The 17,342-nt window shown below is 43.5% G+C and overlaps 1 protein-coding gene across 1 annotated transcript in view; it reads right to left on the bottom strand.

Moving 5' to 3' along the window:
* Positions 1–17,342, bottom strand: part of LOC132140882 (rab effector Noc2-like) — a 140,712-nt gene that overhangs the window by 27,583 nt on the left and 95,787 nt on the right. Inside the window, exon 6 of the mRNA XM_059549935.1 lies at positions 11,473–11,635. Coding sequence (XP_059405918.1) covers positions 11,473–11,635 — 163 coding nt within the window. The remainder of the gene's footprint in view (positions 1–11,472; positions 11,636–17,342) is intronic.

Here is a 17,342-nt window from a genome sequence, read left to right as displayed (position 1 = left end):
GGCAGATCGCTCCTCCTCGACCCCGTCCCGGCGCTTAACCGATTGAGGGAGGGCTGAGCGGGTCCCATGGGACTCGTGATGTCTGCGAGTAACTGTGGGCTGCAAGTGTGCACATTTACTGCTTTGCCTGGGCAGAGCGTACGTGCACGGGTTTCGTTTTTACAGAAACCACGCGCCGTGTGTGACATAGTGTTTGTGGGCACTGAGGAGTGGGCACGTTTACTATGTGGTGCGCGTGACCGATCTGAGTCGATCTTATAGGCGCGAGCCCTGTGTGCAGGGCTGTGCTTACATGTGGAGATGGGCACTGAGGAGTGGACATCGTTACTACATTTATAGCACCATCGGCCGTGGCCGGAACACCAGAAATAACACTCTTTTCGGGAAATATCTGGGTAGCCGTGATAACGGCTTTTGTGTGCAGTCAGGCGGGCACTCGTGCAGGCTTGCGCGTTGCAGAAGACGCTGAGACAGTCACAATTCTTGGAACTGCAACAGCGGCGCGCTTGGGTGAGAGCTCGTCCGCAGTGGAACTCGTACACCGGCGCTTTCCTAGCAGTGCTAAGATGCCTTCGGGGCTTCCGGCTTCACCGTAATCCTCTGCCGCGGCTCCTGTGGCACGGGGCGACGGCTGGAAGGGCGAGAACGGGGTCCCGAGCTGCGCTGCTGACGCTGTCGCGATGACGCAGCTGGAGGCGGTGGGCATGACTGAGAGTTTTGCGGGGCCGGTCTAGCGCGGCTTGCTGCAGAACCGGAGTGCTTTGGCAGGAAGTGCTTGAACGCCTGTGACGCTTTCTGTCTGACGAATCTCTCCACAAACTCGTTGAGAGACAATCCGAAGAGGCCAGCAGGAGTCAGCGGCGCGTCGAGGAACGCAGCGCGCTCAGACTCCGCGGTGTCGGAAAGCGTCAGCCACAAATGCCTCTCAGCCACCGTAGCGGAAGCCATAACCCGTCCCATGGCCTGTGCAGCGGACTTAGTAGCGCGGAGGGAGAGATCCGAAGCACTCCTCAGATCCGCGAGACAGATCGCTTCAGGTCCCATCTCATCCAGCTTGCGGAGGAGATCGCCCTGGAAAATCTGCAGCGTGGCCATGGTGTGTAGCGCAGACGCAGCCTGCCCAGCAGCAGAGAAGATCCGTGCGAGCAGCGATGACGTCATGCGGCAGGCTTTCGATGGCAACGCCGCCTTAGTCCGCCGTCCAGCAGAAGGCGGGCAAAGGTGCGCTGCTATAGCCTGTTCCACCGGCGGAAGTGACAGGTAGCCTCTGTTTTTAGCATCGTCCAGTGTGGAGAATGCTGGTGAAACAGATGAACGAACTCTCGCCGAGAATGGAGCGTTCCAAGCTTTCACCACTTCTTCGTGAAGCTCAGGAAGAAAAGGGGCGTGCTTTGAGCTGGGAGAAGACGCTCATCCGGGAGAAAGCTACCATCCAGCCGGGAACGAGAAGGGGGCGCTGGTGCAGACCACTCGCGGCCGAGGCTCGCCGCGGCCAGCGTGAGCACTCGCATCAGCTCCTTATCGATATCAGCTCGCCTGCTGGGCCTCTGAGCAGAAGGCGCGAAATCCACGGAGCTCGCCCAACCCTCACTTCCCGAAGCTCGCAGAGAGCACGTGTCCTCTTCCTCCAACGCGGCCCTGAGATCCACTTCCTCGGAGGACGCGGCGGCAGACAGCGGCCGCTGACCATCGGGAAGCGATGCAGGGGAGGCCGGTGAAGCGGAGGGAACCGGCGACACATTTACTGCTTTTGACTCACTGTCTGCCTGGGCAGAGCGTACGTGCCGGTGAAGCTGAGGGAACCGGCGAGCTCGGTAGAGCGGGGCTCTGCACGAGCCGCATGAGGGCATCTTTAAAAAGACGCAGCTCTTTTATGAGTGTGCGTCGCAGGGCGAACACACACAAGGATATATAAAGGATATAGGCGCCGGAGAGCGCAGCAGGAACGGAAGTGGAAGGCAGCGAAGGCCAGCAGCTTCAGAATGGCTCGTCCCGCTGAGATGCCTATCAGACGGCGCTTGCTTCCTTCGTGATCCAGCGATGCGTGAGCTTCGCTGAAGAGATGAAAAATCAGGTGAGTCAGCCTTTTCGAGCTCCTTTTATAGGGTTGGGCCACACCCGTTTCGGCGGGAAGTGGCGTGATGGGCGCGAAGCGTCCTTATTGGTCTGATATTGCATCAGCCTGCGCTCGATAGGCTGTGCACTTGCTGCAGAGCAGCCAATGAGCGAGCGAGCCGTCTCGCCTATGGCTGTGTACTGCTGCAAATGCGCTTTACAAAAATTCTAAATTAAGGATAATTTTTTGCTTCAGTATTTCGTGAAAAGAGACTTTTCCTGTAGCGTCTTAGCTAAGACGCAGTACGAGAGAACTCTCATAAGAGAACCGAGCTTGAGGCTTACTGGTGGGCGTCCAGCGACTCGGGCATGAGTATCCAAACAATCCACCCCAACACGCGTGCACAAACACACCACCAACACAGCAACGGTCACACGGTGAAGGTACCCACACTACACACTAAGGAGGGCCCACCACCTCGAGCACGCCGTTCCCACCGTCAGCACTCAGCTCCTCAACATATAACAAAGAAAACAAAAATAAACCAAATTAACTACAAATCATCATTTCACACCATCAATCAAACTAACACCACAAAAACCAAAATCAAAATAACTTTACCAATAATGACAATACTAACAAAGCAAACAAACGACAACAAAGAAAATGAAATAATGATAATCTAACATTGCAAAACAACAATAATGCTAATAAATGAAAAACAACAAAAAAATTAATAATTTTACAAAAACAGTAATGCTGATGAATGAAAAACAATAAAAAAATGAAATAACTTTACAAAAACAGTAATGCTGATAAATGAAATAAACAAACAAACGAGACAAATGATATAAACGTTAAGCAACAAAGACACAACCCACTCAAACGATCACCATTGAATCACATAACAAACACATTCATCCGTGGATAACTGAATCTGAGGGCAGATACTCAATCGGCCAAACAAGGGGGCCTATGATGCAGAGTGTTTGAAAGATCAACTCACTCCGGTAACTTGGACTCGGCGAACCAAAGTTCGCACATAGGCGAGACGTGCATTAACAGCACGAAGCAAAGCAGCAGCTGCCCCAAGGCAGGCCGCAAACACTTCCTTGCTATAGCGGCTATCCCTAAACACAATAATAATTCTATTAAGGTACCACCCAAATAAGGCAACCACATAGCCCAAATGGAGAACACTTACCTGAGCAACAGCATGCTGACACACCAATCTCGCAGGCAATGCGCAGTGCGCGAGTCAGCAACAAAATAACACATTAATCCATTCAATCCAATGGAAAATGGGGTAGCCGCAACACAGCAAGGAATTCTATAAACAATCGGAATCCCGCATAAACCACAAGCAACCTAGCAACAGTACAACATTTACAATAGACCTCTACACACCTGCGACACCACCACAAACTGGCTGAACCCAAACAACACGAGCCTCCAGCGTCATGCACTGCTACGGGGGTACTTTCGAGCTATAACCTCCTCCTCCTGACATGATTGGCCACCAAGAACACCACGGGCCAATCGCAAACCGAAAAAAAAGGATGAAAGCCATTGTAACAAAATGAGGAGGAGGGACTGAATTCAGTACATCCTGCCACATTTGCTTTCTTGTGTGTTTCTGCGTTGGATGTCCGTGTCTCCCCAGAACCCCGTCCACTCTACGCATATCACCAACAAGCAACATCACTTACCTTCGGCTCGCTTCCCCGCAGTTGTCACCCTCTCCTGCTGCCAACTCATCTCCACCATCCGGATACTTCACCCACCTGCACCATCCTGGACAGTGTATTCCTCTCAGCTTCATCTTTGTGTCTCATTGTCGACCTGGCACTCCGGGTGAACGCTCGGATTAATCGCCTGGGTAAACAAGCCAGTCCATCACACCATTACGTCTCTCCGGAATGGGGCCTCTCGAGTCGAGAGAACATGGCCGGTCCCGTCTACGATCACAAACCCCTGCAGGTGGGTAGAGCTCGGCTTTCCCGGAGGGAGGGAGAGCGGCCGAGGTCCCAAGGACTTGAAGGCTACTATCGGGTGGGATCTCCGCCGGGAAGTCCTCAACCACATCTTCGACTCTCCTTCCGGTAAAACTGCGGTGGGAGAACCACACTCACGACTGTCATGCCCTTCTGGACTCTGGGGCCGAAGGTAATTTCATTGACTCTCTCCTTGCACGTCACTTGAACCTTCCTGTCCTTCCTGTGTCTCATCCCATCCATGTCACCGCACTCAATGGCCAGGAACTGCCACACGTTACTCACTACACTAAACCCATAACTCTGCTCACCTCAGGCAACCACAGTGAAACCATATCCTTTTATCTCATGGACTCCCCTGTCGCTCCCATTGTTTTAGGTCACCCCTGGTTGATCAAACATGATCCACGAGTGGATTGGGGTTCCAACACAGTCACTTTGTGGAGTGAAAGTTGTCATGAGTCTTGTCTGGTTTCTGCTTGTCCTGTTGTGCCTGTTTCTGTCTTTCAGAAGGAGACCATGGTGTTATCAAACGTACCCGCAGAGTACTTGGACCTGAAGGAGGCGTTAAGCAAGTCCCGTGCTGCTTCTCTTCCTCCGCATCATCCCTATGATTGTGCTATAGACTTAGTTCCAGGTAAGTCTCCTTCTAAGGGCAAGCTTTACTCTCTTTCTATTCCAGAGAGGGAGGCCATGGAGAAATACATTTCTGATTCCTTGGCAACGAGGTTCATCCGCCCTTCCTCTTCTCCAGCGGGGGCGGGATTCTTTTTTGTGGGTAAGAAGGATGGTTCTCTGCGACCTTGTATTGACTACAGAGAGCTGAACAACATCACGATAAAGAACACCTATCCTTTGCCGTTGAAGTCTTCAGCTTTCGAGAGGTTACAGGGAGCATCCATATTCACAAAATTGGATTTACGTAATGCTTATCATTTGGTCCGCATCAGGAAAGGGGATGAATGGAAAACCGCCTTTAACACCCCTAGAGGGCACTTTGAATATTTGGTGATGCCGTTCGGGCTCTCCAACTCGCCAGGGGTTTCCCAAGCACTCGTTAATGACGTGTTGAGAGACATGCTAGATCAGTTTATATATGTTTACCTGGATGACATACTGATTTTTTCTTCATTTCTCCAGGAACGTGCAACACGTCAGACGAGTGCTCTAGAGATTACTCGAGAATGGGCTTTTCGTCAAGGTGGAGAAATTCGTATTCCATGCACTGTCTGTCCCCTTCCTAGGGTATATCGTCTCCTCCGAGGGAATACGTATGGATCCTGACAAAGTTAAGGCTGTGATAGATTGGCCATCTCCAGATTCTCGTAAGGCCCTACAGCGGTTTCTGGGGTTCGCCAATTTTTATTGACGTTTTATTCGTAATTTCAGCCAACTAGTCTCACCTCTGACCGCCTTGACCTCCCCCAGTACTCCGTACAGGTGGTCGGATGCAGCCGAGACTGCATTTACCAACCTCAAGAGCCGCTTCGTTTTGGCTCCCATCCTTGTAGCCCCTGATCCCACACGGCAGTTCGTGGTGGAGGTCGACGCATCAGAGGTGGGGGTAGGAGCAGTTCTTTCCCAACCTGCTGCCTCGGACGATAAGATGCATCCCTGCGCGTTTTTCTCACATCGTTTATCTCCTGCTGAACGCAATTATGACATTGGTAACAGAGAATTGTTGGCTGTCAAATTAGCTTTAGAGGAGTGGCGTCACTGGTTGGAAGGGTCAGGGGTACCTTTCATTGTTTGGACCGATCACAAGAATTTAGAGTACATTAGAACTGCCAAAAGACTCAATTCCAGGCAGGCTCGGTGGGCGTTTTGATTTTACTCTGTCGTACCGCCCGGGTTCCAAAAATGTCAAACCCGATTCTTTGTCACGTCTTTTTGATCCTTCCGCACACCCGGTGACTCCCGAGTGTATTTTACCTGAGAAAATAGTCGTCTCAGCACTCGTATGGGAGGTCGTATCGAAGGCCAAGATGGCCTTAGAAGGGGTAACGCCTCCGCCCGGATGCCCACCGAATCGTTTATTTGTGCCGGAGGAGTTACAGTACGAAGTTATTCGGTGGGGTCACTGCTCTAACGTTCCTTGTCATCCAGGGATAAGCCGAACCAAGGGTTTAGTTAAGCAACGATTCTGGTGGCCACTTATGGCTGGCGACGTCCACGATTTTGTTTTGGCTTGCTCAGTTTGCGCCAGTGGTAAGTCATCTAACCGGCCTCCAGATGGGCTTCTTCAAACACTGTCTGTCCCTTCGCGACCCTGGTCACATGTCGCTCTAGATTTTGTTACCACCCTCTAATGGCATGACGGTCATTTTGACCGTAGTGGAACGGTTCTCGAAGGCGGCACATTTCATTCCCTTGCCCAAATTACCTACAGCCAAGGAGACAGCGGTCCTTGAGACAAGGTGTCCTTGATCACGTCTTTCGGTTACATGGCCTCCCGGTAGACGTGGTTTCTGACAGGGGATCCCAATTCATATCCAAATTTTGGAAGGAGTTTTGTAAATTGTTAGGAGCGACAGTTAGTCTGTCTTCGGGTTATCATCTCCAGAGTAACGGGCAGTCTGAGCGAGCCAACCAAGATTTAGAGAGAACGTTGCAATGTTTAGTCTCCAAGAATCCTTCTTCCTGGAGCCAACAACTCTCTATGGTGGAGTACGCTCACAATTCGTTACCAGTGTCAGCCACGGGCCTCTCTCCGTTTCAGTGCAGCTTAGGTTACCAGCCACCGGTTTTTACTAGTCTGGAGTCGCAGTCCACTCCACTCACGCATTTGTCCAGAGGTGCCACCGCACCTGGACCAGAGCCCCTCGAGACTCTGCTCCGGATGAGGGAGCGCACTAAGGCCAAGGGCGATCGCCACCGGTCAAAGCCTCCCGTTTACGTCGTGGGTAAAAAAGTGTGGCTTTCTACTAACAATATTCCTCTCCGCTTCATTTCTAACAAATTAGCTCCCAAATTTAGTGGCCTGTTTCCTGTCACCAAGATCATTAGTCCAGTGACAGTCCGCCTCAAACTACATCCAGCGTACAGGAGAATTCATCCCGCCTTCCATGTGTCCAAAATTAAACCCGTGTTTTATTCACGTATTAATCCGCCAACCCCGGTTCCCCCACCGCCGCGTCTCGTAGATGGGGAACCGATTTATTCGCTGAATCGTATTCTGGACTCGAGACGGAGGGGATGAGGATTCCAGTACTTGGTGGACTGGGAAGGTTACGGTCCGGAGGAGAGGAGTTGGGTACCTGCTAGGGACATACTGGATCACTCCCTTTATTGATGATTACAATCAGCAGGTAGGCCCTTCTGGGAACTCCAGGAGGCGTTCTTAGAGGGGGGGGGGGGGTGTGGTAATGTCACGGTTGGTAAACCGTGTTAGTTTGTGGGCATCTCCGCTAATTGTCATCAGCAACAGCTGTCACTCATTACTCATCCCTATATATTGGCTTGTCTAACGTCTTGTGTTCGTGAGAGCATTGTTTCATGTATGTAACCTATGTTTGCTTTCTTGTGTGTTTCTGCGTTGGATGTCCGTGTCTCCCCGGAACCCTGTCCACTCTACGCATATCACCAACAAGCAACATCACTTACCTTCGGCTCGCTTCCCCGCAGTTCCTGTGTCACCCTCTCCTGCTGCCAACTCATCTCCGCCATCCGGATACTTCACCCACCTGCACCATCCTGGACAGTGTATTACTCTCAGCTTCATCTTTGTGTCTCATTGTCGTCTTGTATCATTGTCTTCATTAAACTGTGTTAAACTCGCACTTGCTTCCTGCCACTCCTTCACCCAGTCGTTACAAAGATCCCTGCGTTTAGCTCATATTCTCCAAAATATGACCTGACTAACCAGCAAAACAATTTCGTTGCACAGCATCTGAAATGTTGTCATGGTCATTCTGAAGTCCCCGAGCAAAGTCTGTCATCAAAGTATTTCTGTATAACTGCCTCACAGAACAGTCTACTACGACTACTACGTTTCCAAACAGCTTTCATTCGCCTCCCAAAGCAAGACTGCATTTATTGTGTTTTGTCTGCTCACTCAAAGCGCAAGTATTTATATTTCAGAATTTATTATATTCAGTGGCTTTTCATACTTTTCTTAGTGATATTTAATGTCAGTTTATCAGGAAGTGAAGATTTAGTTCTCTCTGACTTAGGGGGTGGTGTTGGCGCAGTGGATAAGACACATGCCTTTGGTGTGAGAGACCCAGGTTCGAATACACTGAGAGACACCAATGTGTCCGAGCAAGACATTGCTCCAGAGGCGTGCGACCTCTGACATATATAGCAATTGTAAGTCGCTTTGGATAAAAGCGTCAGCTAAATTAATAAATGTAAATGTAAGATGGAAACAGTGCTTACTTGCAAATGTTTTATGCAATATCCCAGAGTCACAGCATTCAGCACTCTGCATAGAAAAGTCTAGAGCACAAAGAGAACAGATACTGATACATTGTGTATTAAATCTGTGTGACAGTTTATTGAGCCTTTAGAACAGTGTTATATAGTTTGCTGACTTGTTTACTTACATTATCCCAAATGTTTCAAGCGAATGTTTGAATCCAGAGAAATAAGCAATTTTATCTGGTGACATGTACCGTGTCAATAGTGTCATTGTATCACCTGCCAATGATGTCATAACCCTTTGATTTCTGGTTTTGTTTTGTAGAAGACATGGAAACACCAAAGACACTTTAATATGTTGTGCATTTTAATAGAAGGGTGACGACCACACAGAGTAGCATTACAAAAGAGATTTCAAACATATATAGTATGATTAAAACAGCGCTTCCCCCCACCCCCACATAAGCATGACCGGAGGGAGAGGAAGTGTGTCACGTTCGTTCAGCGGCCTTGTTTTGCTTTGATAGCTTTCGGCCTCACCCTGCTTCATTTTACTACATTAATAAATCATTAGCTAATCCATGAACATGATTTTTGCCCGAGTCCTGTCGGATTGCATCAGCTGTGGGGATGAAGACGACAACTCCTATGATTTCACACTCAGTCACGGCGTCATCAAACTACACTACCTGGTCTTTGTTTATTTTGAATACACGCACTCTAACAGCAAAAAATTCATATTCTGCATTTAATGGTTTTAAATTTCGGCTATTCTGCACTGTTAAAGAGAGTTTCATAGTTTTGACTGTCATAATCGAACGCGACAGTTTGAATGCTGAATGGATGATGTTAGACAGCTACAGCGGAGGTTTTATGTGAACTTAGAATTTAATGACTTAAATATTCATCTGTACCTCACATTAAACTATGGAACAGATTCAGAACACTTTAATTATAGTGTATGAAAACTTTATGTTGCTTTATAATGTTTTTGTGCCTTTCGTGGGCCTTAACAGTAACACAATAGTATTCGCGAAATGTCGGAGTATTCGCGAAATGTCGGATTTGGATTGGTCTCATCTGACCGATACCCAATCTGGCAGAAAATGCCAGTATCGGAGCTGATACCAATCCTGAGTATTGGATAAAATAATAATAATAATAAAAAAGCCAAACATGAAAAATACACAAGCATACAGTCAAATTTGGTTCTTGATAAGAACACAATTCATTGTTGAACCTAAAATGCTACAAAAATCTCAGAAAAGTGTATTTTATCAAATGGTCAGTTTTTAAACCAACGTGTGCTTTTATCAAGCTTCATTCAATAACAACCTCTGATATGCTCATGAATAATAGCAGAAGCTGGTATGGAGGTATTACTCTATGTTAGTCCCACAAAAAAGCCTTTCAGATCTCATTTATTCAGTCTTCCTTTAAATGGATAGTCAGAAAAGGTGTCCACCCCTACGACACTAATGCATCTAATACACTTCTCGCTCTGAAGCAAACATGGATGGCACTAAGCCACATTTGGTGTTCTAAGGCTGGTTTAACCAAAAAGGAAAAGAAAACTCATGAACAACCACATATGAATTGCAGTCCAGGAACATATGAACAGATGTGCGCCTGCCAAAGTGAACCACTCCTACAATACATCTTTGTAACGCTATAAAGCACCACCATATGTGGAATTGATTAACGTTCCTGAACATCTTATTTGTATGTCGGAGATAATGAAATGCATGAGAAATTGTGTTACTGTAAACTCTTATGAGCCACAAATTTTATTATTCGTAATAAAATTATGATATGTTGGCCCTCTGAGCGTCCTTAAGGGACAACAACAGCGCTTATGGGACATTGCTTCACATGCTGTATGACTCTTCTACTGCCTAATTCTTCTGATAAGTAAGCTTATCACACACTGCAGATGGGACCATTTAATTCATGCCATGGAAAGTTTATTTTTTTTACATATATTTAACTTTTCATCCTACCTTAAATGCATTTCTGCAAGGTTAAGCAGAACTGTGCCTGGAAGCTAGGAGCATTTCAGCCTGAAATGAATGTTAGAGTGAATGTTTATATGGAGAAGGGTTAAATGACTTTGACCTTAAGATGACTTTGCTCATTAATAGTGTCACTGGCAGAGAATGGGATGTCCCATCTAAAGTAAGGGGTGTTTTAATAAGCTAACTGACCTTTAGATCTATAGCCTCACCAGTATATTTTGATAGCTGCTACAATGGCCTAGTTACAGACACAGTATGGAGGTATAAAATCTTAACATAAAATCACCAAAAGTGTGGGTATGTGCTAGCAAAATACTAATTTTTGTGATTGATAATATGATTTTTCTTATCTTATGTATAAGATGGTGTTTAAACATTTTTGTGTCAAAATATTCCAGGTTCTATTCAATTTAAGCAAACTGACAGCAATTGAGGCATAATTACTAGGGGTACAGAAAAAGGTCAAGGTTCAGTAGGTTTGTGATTATTTCATTCTGAATGCAAAATATTTGAGCAAAAATAGTTTTTAATTAGTATAACTGAGCTTCCATTCTACAGGCGCACTTTTATTCTATGGCTTTTAACTGTGTGCTGAATATGTTTAAAACTTTTAATATAACACTTTTTGTAAGTAGGGAACTTATGTAAAGGGTACATAAAGGGTTTACCCTCACACTAACATCATGTAATCATGAATAGTCTGCATCTTGTGGCCACTGTATACTATTGAAATGGTTTCTTCTACTGACTGTGACTCAGATTTGTACTTTTATTAAGAAAAAGATGAACACAATCATTGTACACAAGCATTGTAGTAAAATATATATTTGCCTTCAACTTTAAGGAAAGACCAGAAAGAAAAGTAATACGAGAGAAGGGGAATGGGATAAGACCCAGACAAAACTTGTAAAAACTTGATCCTGTTTTCTCCTTTAACCCCACCATCAGCTTCAGCTATTCAGATTTACTTCAGTTAAAACTCTGCATTCCATATAGAGTAGAATGGAATAGAATAGAATAGAATAGAATAGAAGCATTAGAATCTAACCTTTGCTTTGAGCCCATGTGTAGGTGATTGGTGCACTCCTGGCCACTGGCAGTAGCTCTCCTCTTTCTATTACTGGCTTCCTGTTATCTAGAATTGAATCCTTAATGGGGCGAATATGCTTCGGCAATGCTTTGAAGAACCAGGCTCCAGAACGTTTCCACACCTTTGAAGAGCAGGGAAATTAAAACAATTTAAGCACATCTCAGTATAGAGTGATTTAAATAGGTGCTTAAAGACATGGTGTTGGTCCAAAACATTACAGCTTTCTGTTCAGCTATTTAGCATGCTCTCCATCACTGGAGTTTTTTTTTTTTGTGTGTGTTTGTTTATTTTGTTAAAACACTGATAAAAATCTCAATCTCAAAATCTCATCTCAAATATAATATAATATAATTATATTATATGCCCTCCACTATTATTGGCACCCTTTGTGAATATAAGCAAAGGTGGATGTGAAAATAAATCTGCATTGTTTATCCTTTTGATCTTTCATTCAAAAATATTCAAGAAATTCTAACCTTTCATTAAAGTAAAACAATTGAAAGTGGGGAGAAAATCTCATGATGAAATAATTGTTTTTCTCCAATGCATGTTTGCCACAATTATTGAAATTATTTTGAGTAAAATATCTCTGAAGTATATTACCATTGACATTTTTTTTAGCACACCAGGGTGACTAGGAGCATTAAATTGTCCAGCCATGACTTCCTGTTCCACAGGATTATAAATATGACGAACACAAAGACCAAATACCCCTTAATCATCCATCACAAGAAGTAAAACCAAAGAATATAGTTCTGATGTGCAGAACAAGATTGTTGAGCTTCACAAAATAAAAGTGTCTGTAAGAAAAGAGTTAAAGCATTGAAAATCCCCATTTCCACCATCAGGGCAATTAAGCAGTTCTAACTAAAGATGTTACAAATCTGCCAGGAAGAGGACATGTGTCTATTTCAAGATAATGCAAGGTAACAAGAAGAGTTTGAGTGGCTGAAGACTCTCCAAGGATCATAGCTGGAGAATTGCATAGATTAGTTGATTCTTGGGGTAGGAAAGCCTAAAACAAAAATACTCAAAGATCCCCTACATCACCACATTCACAATGGTTTCAAGAAGAATTCTCCTAGCTCATTCAAAAACAAAATCCAGAATTTTCAGTTGTCAGACACGACTGGAACTTCAAATGGCACTAGCTTCTATAGTCAGGCTACAAAAAAGAAAGATGAAAAAAAAAAAACTTTTGAGCAGCAAACCATCCAGATGGGTTTAGTACAAACAGGGATAAAAAAAAAAAAAAGTACTCCAGGTCCAGTGTTTAATATACTGCTAGATATTTAATGTTGTGGGCCTGGTTTACTGCCCGAGGTCCTAGACATCATGTTCAGATACATAGCATAATATATTCAATCAGATATCAAAAGGCAAAAAATCTAAACCTGACTGCCACCGTTAGAAATCTTATAATGGGCTGTGGCTGGATCTTCCATCAGGACAATAATTCTAAACAAATATTAAAATCAACACAAAAATGGGTCACTGAGCACAAAATGAAGCTTCTGCCATGGCCGTCCCAGTCCTCTGACCTGAACCCTATAGAAAATGAGTGAGGTGAACTGAAGAGAAGAAGCACCATGAAGGAATGGTCTCTGATCTCTTATCAGGTGTTCTCCAAACTCTTTAGGCAATAATTACTGGCCAACATGAACTAGAGAAATAGGAAGGTTTCTGATAGCACATGAAGACAGCAGAGAAGCACTCTCACGCACCACAGTTATTGCATCGTTTTGTTAACTTTGTGGTTTATTATTTTGAGTCGTTTGGGACGCGGTAACACGTGTCCCTCTCACAATATATTGCTTTACCGATGTATCGCTTTTGCCGCTCAGAAATGTTCATGCAATCATGCTGCACGTATCAGAAGATCTGCACTCTGACACTACATGTGCACCATGCTCTGGCCCACCTTTTCCAACCAAGCCAGGGCAGGCTAAATGAACAGTGCATGGCACAGAGTGATCGCACTATTCAAACGAACCCGGCTTTGGGGGATAAACGTGTTCGGACACGATTAAGATTGCCTAGCGTGGGTACACCCTTATTCTCCTGTATCCTGCACACATGAGTCTCTACCTGCCCGTCAAGTGGTGTCCCGTGCCACAATCTACTGTATTGTGTCCCGCGATAGTGCAGGTCTCTAATCTGAAGGTGCCTGCTATAATGTTATGATCAAGGCTCTGGACATAAATTGTTTTTCTATAACAAACTATAAAGTATTTTCTATAAAAATGTTAATGTCCTGGCAGTGACAAATAGCTTTAGTTTTATATTTAATTTGATTACATTAATGTCATAAATTCAGATTTACAAGATATATTTTAACTGCTACTATGTAAAAGGAATACTGCTGTAAAAAACACCTTATTTTTTTTAAAGTGTTTGCAAACCAAATATTGCACTTTTGTTCATAAAGTAGCACTTTAAAATGAAAAAAGTGCACAATACACTACTTTTGAATTCATTATTGAAATTTGTGCATAATAATCAGATTAATCATGATTAATCACAGAAAAATCATGCGATTAATCGCGGTTAACAATTTTAATCATTGCCCAGCACTAAATATAATATAACACGACATAACTAGAGGTGCACGATATATATTGGCCAAAGATTAATGCACATCTAGTCAGTAAAGCCGGTTATCTAATCAGCGGTAAATTCCATCAGGTGCGTGATTTCACATAGTGCAGCTGTTACTACACGGAGCCATTGTTAACTGACAAACTGCACAAACCCACGTTCATTATCAGCACAGGTTTTACTGACAAGATGTGCATTAATTATCGGACGATATTTATCGTGCACCCCTACGTTCGACATAACTTGTAGTGACCGACAGATAGGGAACATCTCGGTTACATACGTAACCCTCGTTACCTGATGGAGGCAACGGAGACGTTATGTCCCCATGCCACAATCTTGAACCATTCGCTGTTGCCGGCACACGTTCTCGGCTCCTCAGCATAAAACTTAGTGAGTGGATGCACCTGCCGCCTATTTATCCCCGTGGGCACGGGGAGTGGCTCAGGTATGTTAAATCCACTAGCCAATTTTCATTGGTGTTTTTGATTGGCCTCCCAAGTGAGACCCCATATGTCGTTCGACATAACGTCTCCGTTCCCTCCATCAGGGAACGAGGGTTACGTACGTAACCGAGACGTTACTACTGAAACATTGGTCAAACACCAAAACTACATCTTTTATTATCTTACCAAACCACTTGCTTTAATGGAGGTCTACTCAATATGGCCAAAATAATTGTTGTGCTCATTCCTGTTAATTTCAAACCACAGAACCCAACAGACAAGTAACTGCAACATCCAGCCATTCACTGAAACAAGGCCATGACTTTCAAGGCAGTGGCACTTAATCAACTGACACACATCAAAAATTCAAACAATCCTTTAGAAACTCATTACCCCCTTGAAACAAACACCGCAATGCTCTAGAGGTGTTCTGAGCACACTACACTCTGGTGCCAGTCACTCTCACGGTGATATAACAGCGAGAGACTGCTGCTTGGCAGGCTAGGCCCCAATCTAGCCAGAAAGACAATTAAGAAGTGATGGACAGCAGGCTCTGAAATGTCAGGGCTGATAGCAGCTGCTGGAGTCTTGGCAGAGACCAATTACCAGCTGTATCTGATCAGTTACCATCTCCATTTGCACAACCACTGACCAGACAAAATAATGCAGATCTAGCTTGCAGGGTCAAAAAAATAATAATAATAATAATAAATGTAAAAAAAAAATTCACACAACATCAGGGCTCAAATCTTCTCTTTCAAAAATTTATGAGCACCTTCTAATCAACAATCCAAAATTTTATAAAAAGTAAGCCTTCCCATTACGAGGTAATAATTGATTCCTTAAAGTGATATACAGTGGAAATTATTTTTTACATTTGTAATGGCATTTTTCTAACTTAAGTATTTAATCATTTATGCAAATGCGACTGAAATGGTCACACTGTAGAGCCCTGAACAATATATGGCATTCCATAATTGTGCATCTTGTTTTCTCTGCATGTTTGATTCACACATCAAAACCTTTGCACATATAGCAGTTGAAGCCAAATCTTTTATGTTTAGTGCTGTAGCCAAAAGCATGCAGGAAGCAACCATTATGGAAGTAAAATAATGACTTATGTCTTTAAAACAAAAAAGCATGCTGAATAGCACTAACTGAAAAATAATGCATTGCATTAACAGTACTTGCATTTTAATGCCTTGAATTTCCAGGGCTTGCATTGTTAGGTCCTGAAATTTTATATAGTTGTTCATTTAAGCTGTGAATATTTCAATTGAAAATATTTCACACACCTTTTCATAATTAAAAAATCAATAATTCATATTCACGTTCCAGAATTCACTTCCAAAATATTAAATCGGTTAAAAAATACGATGTATAATATTCGACAGGCAAATTTCGGTCCATTTTATTTTACTTTCCAAATTCGCTTCCAAAAATTCAGTGGTTAAAATTCGGCAGATAATTCGCCCTTTCACATCCGGGAGCTGCAGGAATAGCAGTAGAGCACAGAGGCATAATCTCCAACTGCTGTCAATTGCTCACCAGCAGGTGGTGCAAGCGGCTTCTGATGAAGACCAAAGCAACAGGTGGATTAAGTAATACAGTTACAAAAACTGATCTGCAGAAATTAAGCAAGCGCTAAGTAGAAGTTTTGATTATCGGGGCATGTGGAAAAGCTGATTGTGCGTATGTTTATTTCAACCTCTTTGCTGTTACCAAGTAAGCAGCATTCAAAGGAGATTATAATGGTGTTTTACCCAACAGAACTAACATTACATCTAAGGAAAACACATATTGCTTTCGGTTGTTTAGTTTCCGTAACTTTGTGTCATGGCTTTTGCGTCGCTGAGCTGTAATACTGGGGATCCCCTCACGTCACACTCCAGGATTCCCCAATGACGAGTAATGCTTCTCAGTCAAATAATACTGTGATATAAGACCTCAGATCTCAGAATAGATTTTATTGATGATTAAGCAAACTATATACAGGCAAGCAAATTGGGTCAAAAAGAATCCAATGCGCTGCATTTTCTTTATAATTGATTTCCATTACCGCTGTTCTATAAAGTCGACAGTCACACAAAGATATCAATACCATGATTAGTTTTAACAATATGCAACCAATTTATATTAACATAAAAAATGAGTTAAAAACAATCTAGGTATATTCTGAAAATTTAAACTGAAGAAATTATTGACGTGCTACCGCACCCAAGGGACCGTCTGACAATTCCACTGACTGGGTTAAAAGGTCCAATGTGTTTTAATTAAAATTTTAAATAACACAGTCAAATTCTTAATCTTGTATTTCTCATAGTGATTTTCTACAGGTGAGATTTTGCCAATACCTCCCTTCATATATTTACAGTATACAATTATTTACATATTAAAGATCCCTGGAAAGGGTTTTCATGTTCCAACAGTTGTAGTACATTGCTAGATACAAGACTGACTAACTAGGGATGGGCGTTTTCCACAAATATCACATTCGAATATTTGAGCTCACAAAAAAAAGAATATTCGAATATTCGTTTATTTAAATTAAGTTTAATGAGTCAGACGTTATTTTTCAGCAACATTTGTTTTCGTCATTTTGAACAAGCTTACACACAATAAGCTTGAACATTACACATCGTGTTTTGTAGCTGAAAACCTTTAACAATACGTGCAAACAAATAAAAGTACAAATTAAAAGCAAAAAAATAATAATAATAAGTGAACAAAGAAAAAACGTAAAGCAGCCTGCAGCAATTAGGCTATATTGTACACTTAACTTTT

This window comes from Carassius carassius, chromosome 5 (assembly GCF_963082965.1).
Source record: "Carassius carassius chromosome 5, fCarCar2.1, whole genome shotgun sequence".
NCBI classification, from domain to species: Eukaryota; Metazoa; Chordata; class Actinopteri; order Cypriniformes; family Cyprinidae; genus Carassius; species Carassius carassius.
The sequence above is the reverse complement of the archived record's forward strand: the minus strand, read 5'-3'. Positions and strand labels throughout refer to the sequence as shown.